Consider the following 16,057-nt stretch of genomic DNA (forward strand, 5'->3'; position numbering starts at 1 on the left):
AAGGATGCATGTAAATTTGTGTTCTCCCGGGATTTCTCTAATTGCCTAGGAACGCAACCATAATTATAGTCTTCCTATTACCTAATTTGTTGTCTTTGTATTTACTTTTTTGGTCATTATGTGCTACTTTCTGACTGTCAAGACTAAAATAAAATGCTGTTGGAAACTGTTGTAATGTGTGGTTTGTCCAGTCCTGCACTTTTTGTCCAGTTTAGGGAAAGATTGTGGTTTTGGTGAAAAACTCAATGTTTTTTCTCAACCTTTTCAATATTTAACCAAGATCAAAGTGCTTTCAGTTGCCTAAATATAACCATAAATACATTTTTGGTTTAGCTGCCTGAGGAGGAAAATATAGGAAAATGAATTTAAAAAGTTGACAGTGCACAGTTTGCAGAAACATTCAATAAAAACACCTCTTTTATGAAAGTAACCTGGGTGACATTTTGTTTCTTACCAAAAAGTACCTGACAAGGCATTAGTTGTATGAAAATTAGTGAATATGGGCTCCACTTAATACATTTATCCTCTTTGGCTTTTTGTTTAGGTCAACATGCCTGACCAAAGGTTTGCGCAGCAATCCTTGTTAGGACATTGCACTGACGTACAATCATGTACAGGCTAACCCAAACCCTAACCATAACCTTAACCTTAACCAATTCATGCCTAACCCTAACTTAACACACACACACACACAGATACACACACACATGTCCAAGTCCTTCTAGGTGAGCTGACAGTTACTGGAAGAGGACTAAGAATAGAGGAATGAAGCTGACACACACATGCAGGATTTCACACCAGACTGACCACTCTGCAGTTTTCTGTCTGAAACTTGTGTCACTAACAGCTTTTTTTTTTCACACACATGTGCACACAAAGACACATACACACATACACACACACACACACACACACACACACAAACGCACACCATCCCTCTACTTCTACCGAGTATGCGCAAATGCACTTAGGCAGAGATTCAGTCAAACAGAAATAAATGATGCCAGCATTAAACACTGGGACACACAGACAAAGGCCATATAAACAGAGGACCCTGTCTGTATGTGTGCTACAGCGCATTATGGGAGTGGGCATGGTCATTGATCTAAGGCCTGAAGCAGGAAATATGATACACTGTGGGAGGAGACAGACAATCTGTGTGTGTGTGTGTGTGTGTGTCGGTCTGCATCCGACACACACAGTCGGATGCAGACCAGCGGTAGCAGAGGGAACCATTTAGTGGTCTGGCTTTGATGATGTCACTGTAGTGATGGCTTCCATTCAGAGGGAAACATAACACCACACACTTCACACATATACACACAGACACAGATACACACTTGATGTTGATATGCATGTGACAGAGGAGCCTCCTGGAGGCTTGAAGCTGATGAATAAATTAGAGGGCAACTGATAAGTGTCAGATAAGAAATGATTTTAGAGGGTTTGTGTGTGTGTGTGTGTGTGTGTGTGTGTGTGTGTGTGTGTGTGTGTGTGAGAGAGAGAGAGAAAAAGAAAGAGAGAGAGAGTCAAAGAGAGAGAGAGAGGAGAGATCACTGCAATCTACAAGAACTTTCATTTTGATTTATAGAAAAGGACAAATACACAGAACCGAATACACAGCTGAACTTTTTTGCCGACATTCTCTTGAAGGAGGTACCAGTCATGTTGACTTTTTGCCATGTTTAAACACTGAATGAATGCGGTTCTTCTGAAGACTGGACTGATCCTACAGCTGTGGGAGGATCTGAACAGTCACCACATAGTAATCGTCAAAGTCTGCAAACCAGAAAATCTTGCACCTATTATACCTTACAGTACAATCTGGCTCTAGTATTGATTGCATTGGAAATGTTCACCTTCTGCAAAAAGGTGTACTTTGTAACTTGTGTTTATCCTGTTTTATTTACAAAACAAAGGTAAAAAGATTTTTAGAATTTTATCACAGTACTTCTCTGGATGGATGGAAGGATGTGCCATATTTTTTTAATTCAGCTTTTATCAATTTCATCTTTAAGGTATAAAAATTCTACTCTAATGTATGAATAATGTATCAACTGTTTTATCAATGACTGTCCAGTCCTGTACTGTCCTGTACAGTACAGCAAAAGTTTATTCAAGGTGTGGAGCTTCAGTGCTGCACGGTGACAATAAAAAATTTACACAGTTCTCTAACAGCTGTGTCTATATTTGCCATATTTCATATTTTCATTCTTTTATCCACTAGGACAATTGTGATATCTAATCATGTGGCGTGGAGAGCAAAGAACAGGAAAAGTAGGAAATAAAAGCTGGGGAGTGACATCTATGCAACATTTTAATGCCACTCCCAACAGAAACAAAAAGATTTTCTTAAAAATACTGAAAATGTTGCTTAAAAGACCATATGGTTATTGAGCCCTCTAGGTTGATACAACCTTAAAGCTCAGAGTTTTTCTATTAACTGTGGTTCAAATGTGAAACTTGTCACTCATAGTGACAAACCCACAGAAAATCATTACCTGACTCTGTAGTTCCTTCGCTCCCTTCTCCTCAAGTTTTTAGAGTCTTTCAGCTCATTATTTCGGTTTTATGGCCTGCACCTTAACTGTTTGATTCTGTCTCACTACTCACATTAGCATTGTTCCCAGATTTTGAGCAGCTGGCTTCAGCAAAAAAGTTCTGATAGACCCACTGTACACTAGCTACCCAGCACCAGACGACAGCCAGACAAAGTTAGCGACTAGCTGCTAAACAAAGTCGAGCATTTAGCAGCTAAAGAGCCAGATATTTCCTTCAGGAATTGGTGGAGAGCAAAACTGAGCTAAAAGGAGATTGAATATTGGACTCGTCTGGTGCCAGAAACACAAGTCCAAACTTGCTATATATCTACTGGATGTGTAAATAAAGAACATTGCCAAGATGTTTGCCCTACCAACCTTATAAAATAATAATGTCAGTTCACAGCTTAATTAGCTGCCCCCAGGTGGACAAAAATAAATTATTTCAGGTTTAAACAATATCATACAGATGTCAAGTCTTATCCCCAAAATGTGTGACAACTTCATCCACAGACAGGTGTGTGCAGGTTGTCAGTCCAAACGAACACAACACTGGAGGAGTTTACCAATTTGATTCTCTCTTGTTAGTTGGACTGAAGAAAGCTGCAAAGGTCGTGAAAACAACTCCTGCACATGATCAATACAGTAGAGAAAATTATATATACGGAAAATGGTGCAAATAGCTACCTACCTTTGAGAATGAATGACGCCCTACACATGTGTGTTTCTGTTGTGGTTTTTGTGTTTGAGCTCCTCCCTGCAAGTCCACCCTCCTCCATCACGTAGCTGACAGACAATCATCTGCTTCTCATTCACCCCTCCTCCACGACCACTAATCTGTTTTTGCCTCTTTCTTCCTCTTTTCACTCTTTTCTCTTAGTTTTAGGTTTTGTTTACTAATTATCTGTTTGTGTGGTTTTTTTTTGTGCTTGTAGACTTGCATATCTCTGTGTGTAAGCAACCAGTCTGGCGCCACGATCCCATCAGCATTCAGGGGCAGTGTGCAAACACACTTATTGTGGCGCACCAGCATGCATGCAAGGCAGACACACACAAACACATACACATGTGCGCATACACACACAAACACTCACACTCACACACACGCACGCACACACACACACACACACACACACACACACACACACACACACACACACACACACACACACACACACAAACACACACACACACACACACACACACACACACACACACACAAACACACACACACACACACACACACACACACACACACACACACACACACACATATAGTTAGACAACCTTCAATAGTGAAACTTCCACACTAATTTTAGTGGGTTAACCTTATTATTATTATCAACCTCATCTAAAGTTACATCCTAAGATATGACTTTTCCACCAGCAGACAATCTGTACTGGAGACAGTTTCCGAACCAAATCTCAACCTGTTTCAAGCGTTTTCATGACTGAAAAAATACTTAATGGCCAGAACAGCTGGCTCTGTTAAGGCCTCTTCACCTTGACACTTCAGTGAAAATGTAACAGGAGCATAATGACAATCAGCTATCTGCTATCATCTTTCCACAGCAGCAATCCAAGCTCGAATACACTTTATTTTATTTGGACTTCTTTTAAAAGGCTGTGGCACATTCTGTGCAGCATCCCTAGTTAAAATCAGAAGGAGGTACAAAGTTCAGTATAGTTGCCAGTATAGTTTCAGCCCCCCAAACTCTACCACACACACTCCATACCCCCCCCCAACACACACACACTCCATACCCCCACACACACACACACACACACCCACACACACCCACACACACACACACACACTGCAGAGATAGAGTACAGGACAGGAAGGAAGGAAAGATCAGTATCCGTTTTACCTGCAGGACATAAAAATCATGGCTTTTTGTTCACTCAAAGGAAACAAAATAAGAAATGGAAGAATGAACGAAGAAAAGGAAAGAGTGTTTGACAATATAGAAAAAATGTAAATTGGTGATTTATCGAAAAGTTATTGAAACAAAACTTTTTACCAACAAGCGCCATAAAACCTAAAGAAATACAGTAATGCACTAAAGAAATCAGTGTCAAAATAACAGTGTATAGCCCTAATTTCAAAACAAAACAGCTTAACTGAATAAAAAAAACGGTTACAAATAATTAATGAAGGACTTGAACAATCTTTTATCCTTCAACAATCTCTGCAATTTGCTGAGATGATTATGGCTAACCATGTACATCTACAGGCAGACTGTTGTACAGTATGGCTAATGTTTAAACCTTCGTGAAAACATTTTATACCTACCTATTCATTTTATTACTTTAGTGCTTACTGCAGAGATATCCATGTGCTTCAATATGTACATGATAATATGAAGAGCTGGTGATGTCCATATGCACTTTGGCTACACAACTTAAACATTCTAAAATAAATAAACTACAGCAGTCTGTTGCCACTGAAGCAGCTGCTGGTGATACAATTCATGACTAGGACAGGGTTAATGCTTGCTAGCAAGTTAGCAGCTAGCACTAAAATTAGCCTCCTCCACAGCTGGCACCCATTAGCCTGCAACGACACTAAAAGCCTGTACTTCTACTTTCTTTTTCCCTCTGTCTCTCAAAGACACACAAACACACACACACACACACACACACACACACACACACACACACACACACACACACACACACACACACACACACACACACACACACACACACACACAAACACACATACTATATCTAGCTGCCAAGTTTAACCTGGCTGTGCTACCCTTTTTGGTTTGGCACCATCTGTGTTTGGAAAGAAGGAGGAAGAAGGATGGAAGAATGGAAGGGGCAGGGGGGTTGGAGGGAAGATGGGAGTGAATGAAAGAGGAGAGGATAAAAGGAGGGCGTGGCGGATGTATGGTGGGAACCAGGATGTATGCAAAAAACAAGGAATGGAGGAAAGAAGGAAGAAGGGAGGGATGAAGGAGAGAGACATGCAGTGTGGATGTTCATATAAAATGCCACAGAAATAACAAACAGGAAGGAACAGGGAAGCTGAGAGAGAGAAAATATGTAGGGAAAAGTAATAAAAATAAAGAAAGAGTGGCAAAAACAGCAACATGGTAGCTTGGTCTGAATCATAGCTCATGGGCTACTGTCTCCTCCTTCTCTACTCCTCTTCAATTTATCTTTTTCCCAATGCACGCCTACTGAAGACAAGAGAAATTCATTATAATTTTTGCTCACATTTATGTCCACTTCTACTCTGTTCTGCAACTGATCATTAATGTTTTATGTCTTGCCGAAAAATTGCAAAAACATGAAAAAAATAGGAGTCGAAAATCAAAAAGGATTAGTTTTTCATTTTGCATTTAAGAGTCTATAGAATATTCCACAAACAATAATCAGAGCTCTGTATGTGTGTGAGTGTGTGTGTGTGTGTGTGTGTGTGTGTGTGTGTGTGTGTGTGTGTGTGTGTGTGTGTGTGTGTGTGTGTGTGTGTGTGTGTACTTGTATGGCTATACAGAGAACCAGTCTGAGATTTAAACCATTGGAGTGAGGACATTTTGGCCGGTTTTTCACTTTCTTAAACAGCTTTAAAAGGGCTGTATGAGGGTTAAGACTTGGTTTTAGGGTTCAGGTTAGAATCAGGTTTAGGGGTTAGGCATTTGGTTGTGAACGTTAAGGTGAGAGAAAGGGGCTAAGCAAAGCATAATGTCAATAAGTGTCCTCACAAAGATAGAAGTACAAATGTGTGTGTGTGTGTGTGTGTGTGTGTGTGTGTGTGTGTGTGTGTGTGTGTGTGTGTGTGTGTGTGTGTGTGTGTGCGCGTGTGTGCGCGTGCATGTGTGCGTGTGTGTGTTTAGTGACAGTAATTAAGAGAAGAAGCTGCAACGTACACAATATTTCTGCCTTGGCCTGACAGTTGTATTCTGCAAGAGGTCCAGTGGGATCAGGAGGCAGGGTGTATGTGTATGTGTGTGTGTGTGTGTGTGTGTGGGTGTGTGTGTGTTTCTTTGTGAGTGTGAGCATGAAATTAAAGATGGAATCCCGGTAGGGCAACACTGTCAAAAATGTACACTCAATACACAATTAAAGGCTCTGCACTGGAGCAGCTGAGTGAGGTTGTCCACTTTATTTGACACAATGCTTCTTTTTACAGCACATCGCACTCAAGAAACCACATTCTGCACACGCATGTCTTTTTTTTTACGAGTTAGGTATAAATAAATATTACATAAAAGTGCAGAGTGAAACCTTGTGTTTTTTTTTGGAGGAGAATGAAAAAAGATCAGCGATCTGGAGAAAGCTACTGTGAGTATCATGACTTATGTTTTTCAGTTCAAAAGATGATTATGGATAAAAAAAGCAGTCTGTCAACTTGTTTATCAGAATCTTGATAAGTGTGTGTGTGTGTGTGTGTGTGTGTGTGTGTGTGTGTGTGTGTGTGTGTGTGTGTGTGTGTGTGTGTTTTTGTGTGAGAGAGAGAGACACATCTTGTCTTTAGTTCTGGACAACAACTATGAAAATGTTTTACAATGACTCCTGGCCTCATTAAAACTAGCACTATTGAGGTGACAAAGAAGAGGATATCATCTTACACACACACACACACATACACACACACACAGTCTCAGCCCTACACATGCATTCTTTCTTTCTTTGTCTGACACCCATAAATACACACACACATACACTGTTTCCAACTATCAGGACACTTGTGTTAAATAATTAACAGTGTGAGATTAGTCCGTCAGCCATGGGGCATGGAGGTCCATCGATTCCCCAGAATGCATTTTTAATGAGCTGCCAGCCGGCATTCATTTCAGCTGGCCAGTGTCCGTGGAGGGCCTTCTGACGCGCGCACACACACACACACACACACACACACACACACACACACACAGTCTAGGCTTAGCGCGCCAGGGGAGACAATTAACATACAGATAAACACAGCAGCACCACTGTATTTTACAATGGATATCAGCTTTGACAACAGCAACAAACTAACATCTTCTGAACTCTTTAAGTTGTTTAACATTGACTTTGATCTTAAATGAGCAAGAGCACAACTGAGCAAATAATACTTTTCATCAGCTTACTGTTATGTGACAATATGCTCTGCAATGATTTTACCGGTGTGACCAGGACTATTATATTGTGCAGTGTGTTTTGTGGGTGGTATGCGACAGCAGCACCACAGAGCGATAAACACCCAGCACACAGTGATTTAAGGGCTCACCTTTGCACAATGTGAAGCTGATTACAAACTGATCACTTTACTTTGTCTTTGTGGACTTGGGTTCAACCTGACATCAAAATCGATCTGCATTCTGTCAAAGATTGTTAGCTTGAACAACAGATGTACATGTTAGATGTCAACATACACAAACTAAATTTCCTGACACACACGTCTGATCAGGAGAATGAAGCTTGAGCATTTTACTCTTAGAATCACAGTATGTTTTTTTGTCTTTGTGTTGGTGTCATTTTCATTTCATGAACTGAAAGAGGAATAGAAAGCAAAAGAGTAGGCAGGGATGTATGTGTTTCTGCAAATTTTTATTTTTTTTCAGTAAAAGTTTCATATTGTCAAGTGTGACAAAAGAGTCGGATGAACCAAGAGCACATGACTGAATAAAGATGTTTTTGAATCCAGCTGATGTAGAAATAAGAGATTTGCAGTCTGTCTGCTGCAACTCAGACCGTCTGACCTTTGCAACAGGTGAAGAACAACAAAGAGAAATATGTGTGTGTGTGTGTGTGTGTGTGTGTGTGTGTGTGTGTGTGTGTGTGTGTGTGTGTGTGTGTGTGTGTGTGTGTGTGTGTGTTTGTGTGTGTGTGTGTCTGTGTTTTTATGGGGTTGAGTGGATAACTTTCACTTGTCCTACCTTTCCTGTCTCTCTTTCAAAGTCAACGTATTCCCTTGTAGGAACCTGCCTCTGATCTCCATGCAGGTTGGCTGGAAAGAACTGGAGAGAGAGGTTGGTACCTGTAGCTACAAAGGCCTGGAAAGAGAGAGAAGGAGAGAGAGAGAGAGAGAGAGAGTATAAAGTCAGTTGTGAAGGACAAGCTTCAAGAAAAAACTTAAGAGCTGCATCAAGGAGTTTTTTTCCCCGCTCCCACTAGGGAGCAGAAAGATTCTGAAATAAACCCAAAAACAGCCATGATATGTGATTGTTTGTTGAAATTGTGGCTCATGTGTCAGCAAAAAACTGTGCATCAAGCAGACACAAAGCATAATCGTGATCCCATCAGTGTTTCTAGGCACGTAATGACGGAAAGTCCAAAATTCAAACAGATTCGAGCTCTTTTTAGGTATTCACCAACTCCTGAGAAAAAGCCGTATGATTTTAGTGGCTTCACCTGCCATTTGTTCGTCAGCTCTGTGCCATTTCATGCTGGGCAGGTAGTGCACTGTGGGCTTGTCAGAGCTTGTTTACAAAAAGAGATGCTTATGGTTTCATATTGTTGAGAGCTGTGAGACTCAAACTTACAGTCTATGGCCGAAGAAACAAAACAATGAGCTAAAGGAAGCTAAAAGCACCGTATATATAGAGCAACACAGTAGGGAATTGGGTTCGACACCACAAAAAACCCTCTCACATGAACCTTTATTAATAGTAAAACGGCACCCCACTGATTTTACACTTCTAAGTCATCTTAATATTACGGGGAATATTACACAGCCTGTAAAAACAGCTGTATGTCTTCTGGGGTTCTAGAGGAGTTTTCTCAAGTCTAAAAAAATATTTAAGTGACCTCGCTGGCTTATCTGAGATTGGCCTTTGAAATTTACAACACAAAGCCTGCATTACAAAATAGGAGGTTGGTGTTTGAAAGACACTGACATTTACCGGGCAGGTATGGGAATTATGGGAAATGTAGACCCAAACTAAGCACTAAAAGTAATCTCTACCTCTGCTGCACCAATTTGGACCAGTGGTTTCCAGAGGGTTCTTGTATAACTAGCAGAATGTTTGAATAAGTTTAAATGTCTCATTTGGGTCTAAGCCTGGAAGGGTTTAAGTTTGATAGACTCAAAGTTGACATCAAAGTTGTTCTGTTTCTCCTTTCCTCAAGCCACCCGCCCTCTGCCTTTCTCTGTTTCTTCTTGGTCTAACCACTCTCTTCTCAGAACAAAAGCATAGAGTGAACCACTGGCCCGCTCCCCTCACACACATATAATCATATCATACTGTAGCTTTCCTCATTTTCTGATTTCTGTAAAACGACTTCTTACACTAATGGGAGACATTTCAATCATGTTAAACACACACATACACACGGATACACACACATGTCCATGCACGCACACATACAGAAACACACAATAATAGAATAGAATCGATAGAATACATTTCAGAAAGCAATGAATTACAAAGAGACAGAAAATCAAGTTAGAAATCGTTGTTTTTTATGCCTATCTGCGTGTGTGTGTCTATTGTCTTTGTGTGTGTTTGTGTGTGAATGTGTGTGATGTGTTGTGTTAGCTGGGACAGATCAATACTAAGGGCATTAGGACTGCGAGTGAAGCTAGAAGCATATGAATTATGTACCCTGTCAAATCTGTCCCTCATCAGAGAGTGGGAGCATGAGAGACCAACACTGAGTGGAAGAGAGCAAAATAAAGGAAGGAGAAAGCTGAAAATTGTCTGTCATATGCACATGTATATACACACACACACACACACACACACACACACACACACACACACACACACACACACACACACACACACACACACACACACACACACACATACACACATACACACACACACACACAGAAACGAGAGCTCAAAGAACACCAGAGTCATCATTTCTGCTGTATTTGAAGTATTGGATTACAACCATCTGATACCAATTTGCTTCCTACTACTGCTGGAAAGAAAAGGAGGGAAGGAGAGGCTGAAAGCGGAGAGAGATGGAGGGAAACAGAGACAAAGGAGGAGAAAGAAAAAGAGAGTGAAGCGGAGAGAAATTGAGGAAATTAAAAAGAGGAAGAGAAATGAAGGGAAACCGGACAACGGTGGTATAGACAGCATGATGAATGTAAAGAAGGTCAGACAAAACGAGAGAGGAAATGGAAGTGAGATGAAGAGCAGACAAAAAAAACAGAACAAAGGAAATTAAATAAAAGGAAGTAAACAGACAGAGAGAGAGGGAGACCAGCACAGCATGAAAATCAATAATACTTTAGTAAACGACTCATCTCTAATGAGCTGAGCAGAAGATAATTTTTTTTTAATTATTGTCCCATTTATCAAATCAATCCTGAACATTTTAGAGTTGCCCTGTGTTTTGAGCAACACATCTGTGTGTGTGATCTTTTGAAATTCCTAGAAACAGTTGCCTAATTTAATTTTTACATGATACAGTATGTACAGAATATTGTAAAACAATAATGCAGAGACTAAGACTGTAATTTTTTATTACAAGATAAAACTGCCAGTTTGCATGCACTGCATTTTCATATATTTTATGTTTTTTTTCATTTAAAAAAAAAAAGATATGCAGTATATACAATATAAAGACAAATAATACATGTGTTTATTTTTGCTAATAACTCCCTTAAAAAAGAATTAAACAATGAAGGCAAAATCATGAAAAGAAAAATATTTAGACAGTTTTTCTGCTATAACTAGCAGATGGAAAACATTAACCTACTGTACATAGAATAAAGTGTTTGTCTTCTATTTTCTGCCCCCTTTAACAGGACTTTTAGTTATTTACTTCACAAGCATCTTCTGCAAATAAAAAATTTCTGGAAATGTTTTGACAAAAGAAACTACTGTTTAAGGGGATACAGATATTCAAAGTTTCCCTCCAGACATCTTTTTTGATAGATAAAAAATACCCTGATTGGAATAATAATTTATTTCTGATATGTTTTTTCCCACAGAAAAAGTTATTTCATCTAGTTTAAAATTGTTTAACATTACACCCACTCCATCTCCCTCACAGAAAAATCCATAATTAAAAATGTGCAAAAAATGTTTATATGTAAAAAGTTTAACTCCTCAACCAAGATCTCTCCTACTTTAATAAGAAGGCCAATAGCTGTGCCCAAGTTTACACATCACACCTGTGTAAGTTGCATATTGGACCATGCTAGTTGTGATGTCACGACGTACACGTCTTAAACTCAGATTTTGAGTTAGCACAGAGAAACTTTCCATCTTCAGCTGATGAATGTGAAAAAAGCCTTCTAGTGTCAAACTCGGCATGCACATCATTCTACACTGTGAAGCACAAACATCCAAGTGAAGTAACAATAAAGAAAACACGTATAAATTCAGCACTAAGCCAATAAACTGACCACAGTTTACCGCTTTTTTTTTTTTTTGTTCATCTATCTCATCTATAAGAAGTGATTCTTGAGGGCACGTTTGAGTGTCATTGTGTCTGATACTTGTTCACACTGGCCATGAAAATAGCAGGAGGTCTTTAGAGGTGTCTGGCCGATTGATAAATCAGCGACATGATGTCACAGCTGCCGTCAAACCATTAAAACCGTAGCCATCAATTCTCACAGCAGAAGAGGCTTATAAATACAGCGAGGACAGACAGACGGACGCATCATGTCCCACTAAAAGAAGGTAAAACTAGATGTAACCCCTCCCGCCTGCCCCCTCCTGCAATGATGACAGCATGTTTGTGAAAAATACCTCGAGGATGACTAAGGCAGCAGAAGTTGCCATGTGTTTGTGTATGTTTGTGCCAGTAGCCTTAAGGCGTTTCGCCTAGCCTCACTTTTAGTTGAGGACATGATTTAGGGAGTTTTAAACAGACTTCACACTGTAAGCATACAGTAATGACATAATGACAATATGAATGTGTCTTAACTTGCTTTAAAGTTATCAACTGCTCATCACAAACACCTTACCCAGTATTTTTAAAAGAAAAGAAGAAAGGTAAAACAAGTTCAGCTGTACTTCTGGAGAAAACTTTTCTGCAGGGAAGTGAAGACAGTAAAACAAGTGGACTTACTGTGTTCATGAAGGAAACGTGTCTATAACTTTTCACCCCAACTACTACTTTTCATCATTGGTGGAAAATAACTAAGTACATTTATTTAGGCACAGTATTTAAGTACAATTCTGAGGTACATGTACTAAAGTTGAGTAGTCTCTGCAACTATTTACTTTGCAGATGAACACTTTAAAAACCTATAATAAGCAGTATAGAAAATTTACTAGAATCAGCTTCACCTCGGATCAGCTACAATATTAAAATGCTGCTTACACGTGCATGAGTAATAATAATCCAAGAGTATAATAATAAATACAACTCTTATAGAGACTTGAATAGTGCGTACTTTTCCTTTTACACTGTAACTAAATTTTGCTCATAATACTTATGTACTTAAGTGAAATTTCTGAATGCTTGTTACTGACTATATTTTACACTATGGTCTTTTCATTAGACAAAAAGTTCAGTATGAGTAATTTCAGTCTTCACATCAGCTTGTTTGCTTTTGAGAGGCTTCCATCTCAATCTTGGACAACTGGCTGCATTTGAAGACGCAGCTAGAGACAAGTGGAGTGTGGAAATGGAGGGAGACAGATTCAACACACTAAATCTTCAGCTGCGACTCTGTTGCCACAAACCATCTCCTACTGCAACAACTACCGACTGGCTGCTATATGTAAGTGAAGGAAAACCTACATTTCTGTACAATGCAGGCCAACAACAACACAAAACATACCATAGATCTGAGTCAACACCAAAGCAACTCAATTATCAGTATGATTATTTCTCAATTATCAATCAGTAAATCATTTGGTCTATAAAATGTCAGAGAAAAAAGTGAGTCTTCAAATTGATTGTTTTGTCAACACTTCAGATCAAAAATACATGCATCAGATAAGACTGAGAAAAACAGCAATCCTCACCATTATTGAACTAAGGAATGTTTAGGATTTTTCTTACTGTAAAAAATCTGATATTAATAGTTAAAAGCATTTATTGAAGGGCTGTGGTGTTGCCCGGCTGGTCATCACAGGGGTATTTCTGTTCTTCTGTTCGCTAACTGTATATCCTTTGTATGTCTACTGTTGTTGTCAAGTTACTGTATATACCAAACTTAGACATGACAGGGGATATTTACTTTAGGTGACCAGTTTTAGACCCGAAATTACAGCCCTGACGGTGTTTGTTGTAACCATGCAGGGTCTGTGTGATAACGTGTTAATGTGCGCTCCTACCAAACAAAGCCATGATGACTGCAGCCACGGAACATAGAGGGAAGGAGCGATGAGCCTGTAGGTGAAGTTAAGCCTGGTTTGGTCTGCATGTCTGACAACACGTTTACTTCCTGGTGTAGGGACACATCAAAACATCGGGACGCACACACGGTCCATGCACGTCGATCTGCCCTGTGCTGCTACACAACGTGAGCTGGTGGCAGTGCTCTCATAATAACAGTTCATTTGTTCCTTAAAACGGAGGCATCCTTGAGATTAAACGTGGAGGATTTTAAAGTTTCTTTAATTATCTTTCTTTTTGCGTAGTGTTTCATTTAACAAAATACATAGCCTCGTTATTCATAAAAGACTAGATCTGATATGTGATGTCTACCTGTTTATCACCCCCACCCACACACACACACACACACACACACACACACACACACACACACACACACACACACACACACACAGCCTCAACTGCAAGAAGAAGACAAAGAATAAGAGAACATATTTAGTTTTGCACTCACTACTTCTGACCGTCCGTCCCTGCAGGCATTCTGGAAGCGGGCTTGTCTCTCCTCATGGGGCCGGTCTCTGAACCCAGTATATTTAATCTACATAGAAAAGACAAATAAAAAATAAATAAATAACATTTAAACGAATTTAAAAAAAACAAAAAACAAAAAAAACAACACAGACATTTTTACATACTCTGAGCACAAAACGTGTTTGATCTGAAGTAGAAACCACTCCGAAAAGGGCTGTTTGACAGTGAATGGCGATGCTCATTAGCAGCAGTATAGGCTGCATTTTGAAGATGAGCCACAAGAATTTTGATTTACTGCGAAAGGCATCATTCTTTGTCCTTTACAAAAAAATAGAAATAAAAAAAATAAAAAAATCTGAAACGCCTATAAAATCTATTACACCACGAAAAGAGTATTTAGACCCATTCGAGAGTATTTAGACCAATTCGAGGATTAAATAAATAAAGGAAGAAAGCAACACATGAAGGAAGAACAGGAATGAAAAGTGTAAAAAATGTATTTTCCTCAATTTCAGGGCGCCAGATACAAATCAAACGACTGGCTGTAACGCATCTTTGTAGGCTACCAGTCTTTTACCTTGTAGGATTTTATTCAACGAAAGACTGAAATGATTGAAGTAACTAATGTGGAGCCTAACACAATTCACCCCGCCAGCATGCTTGTCTCCTCTAACGAGCCTTCTTCTCTCTCTTTATTTCCGCCGTCTGACTGAATGGATCCAGTGTGTAGAAACACAGTCAGACTCACCTCACACTCCCTGCTCAACTTGCGGAAAAACTCCTCATTCTCAAACTTGCTCCTCTGGTCCGGAACTACCCGCGGCATCTTCACCAACACTTTTCGGCCTCTTGAGTTTCACTTTTTTTTAGCCTGTTGTTTTTTGATTATCCCGCACAGTAAAGGCCACACTGTGTTTCTCGCCGTCCGTCCCTTACTCAGCTTCTCTCTCACTCAACTCTCTTCCGTGTCTGTGTTTTTTTTTTTTTTTTTTTCCTCCCCTGTGTGGAGCAATGTGCTCTCTGCTGCTGGCCTCTGTGATTAAGACTGCCGCTCTTATTATGATGATCTGCCCCTGACTGCGGTTCCTGCGCGCTCCGGGTCGCCTCCGGCTCCAAATGGCTTTTATTAAGTGACCCACTGCGATAGATAAAGCTCAATTTGACCGTGTGGCTGTCCCCCCCTCCCTCTCTCTCTTCCTTACTTACTGTCTCCCAGTGTCTCTCTCTCTCTCTCTCTCTCTCTCTCTCTCTCTCTCTCCTGACGAGCGTGTGATCTCAAGCAAGTGGCAACAAACGAGCGCTCTCCCCCGTGTCTCTCTTTAGTCTACCTGCCGCTTTCAAGTGCTCCTCCTCAGTAGGTCTGTCGATTATTCTTGAGCTCGCCTGAAGACATTTAGGACAATCGATAATGTGTAAAGCACAAAGGATCAGGTCAGAAAGGGGCTATTTCTTATAATCCGGGAGGCTTTGATTAAGTCACGAATCATATAGCACAGAGCTGTTTTATTTTTTATGCTGTTGTAAAACAGAAATTACAATACTTGTGCCAGTGGTTAAAAATGCATCAACCCACGGCTGAAAATTAAATACACATGAAAAAAAGGTACGAGCCATAACTGAAAGCATGCATCCACACATAGGTTAACAGCACAACAGTCTATTACCATAATCTTTTTCGATTAGTTGCTGATTTAGCTGCGCAGCTCTTAAATCAGCTTTCTCGTTCTTTCTAACACTTTGGTCAAAAATAAAAATTACGGCCGTTTGGGAAGTACTTGAAGGCATCAACAGTC

At 39.9% G+C, this 16,057-nt stretch overlaps 1 protein-coding gene across 4 annotated transcripts in view; it reads right to left on the minus strand.

Moving 5' to 3' along the window:
- Positions 1 to 15,464, minus strand: part of cbfb (core-binding factor subunit beta) — a 34,855-nt gene extending 19,391 nt beyond the window's left edge. For all 4 annotated transcript variants that reach the window (XM_040133900.1, XM_040133899.1, XM_040133902.1 and 1 more), the window contains exons 1-3: positions 15,013 to 15,464; positions 14,245 to 14,331; positions 8,414 to 8,530 (exon numbers count right to left, since the gene is read on the minus strand). In XM_040133900.1, the coding sequence (XP_039989834.1) occupies positions 8,414 to 8,530; positions 14,245 to 14,331; positions 15,013 to 15,090 (282 nt within the window). In that variant the 5' untranslated portion in view covers positions 15,091 to 15,464. The remainder of the gene's footprint in view (positions 1 to 8,413; positions 8,531 to 14,244; positions 14,332 to 15,012) is intronic.
- Positions 15,465 to 16,057: the final 593 nt, after the last annotated feature.

Source organism: Xiphias gladius, chromosome 8, assembly GCF_016859285.1.
Source record: "Xiphias gladius isolate SHS-SW01 ecotype Sanya breed wild chromosome 8, ASM1685928v1, whole genome shotgun sequence".
NCBI lineage: Eukaryota > Metazoa > Chordata > Actinopteri > Istiophoriformes > Xiphiidae > Xiphias > Xiphias gladius.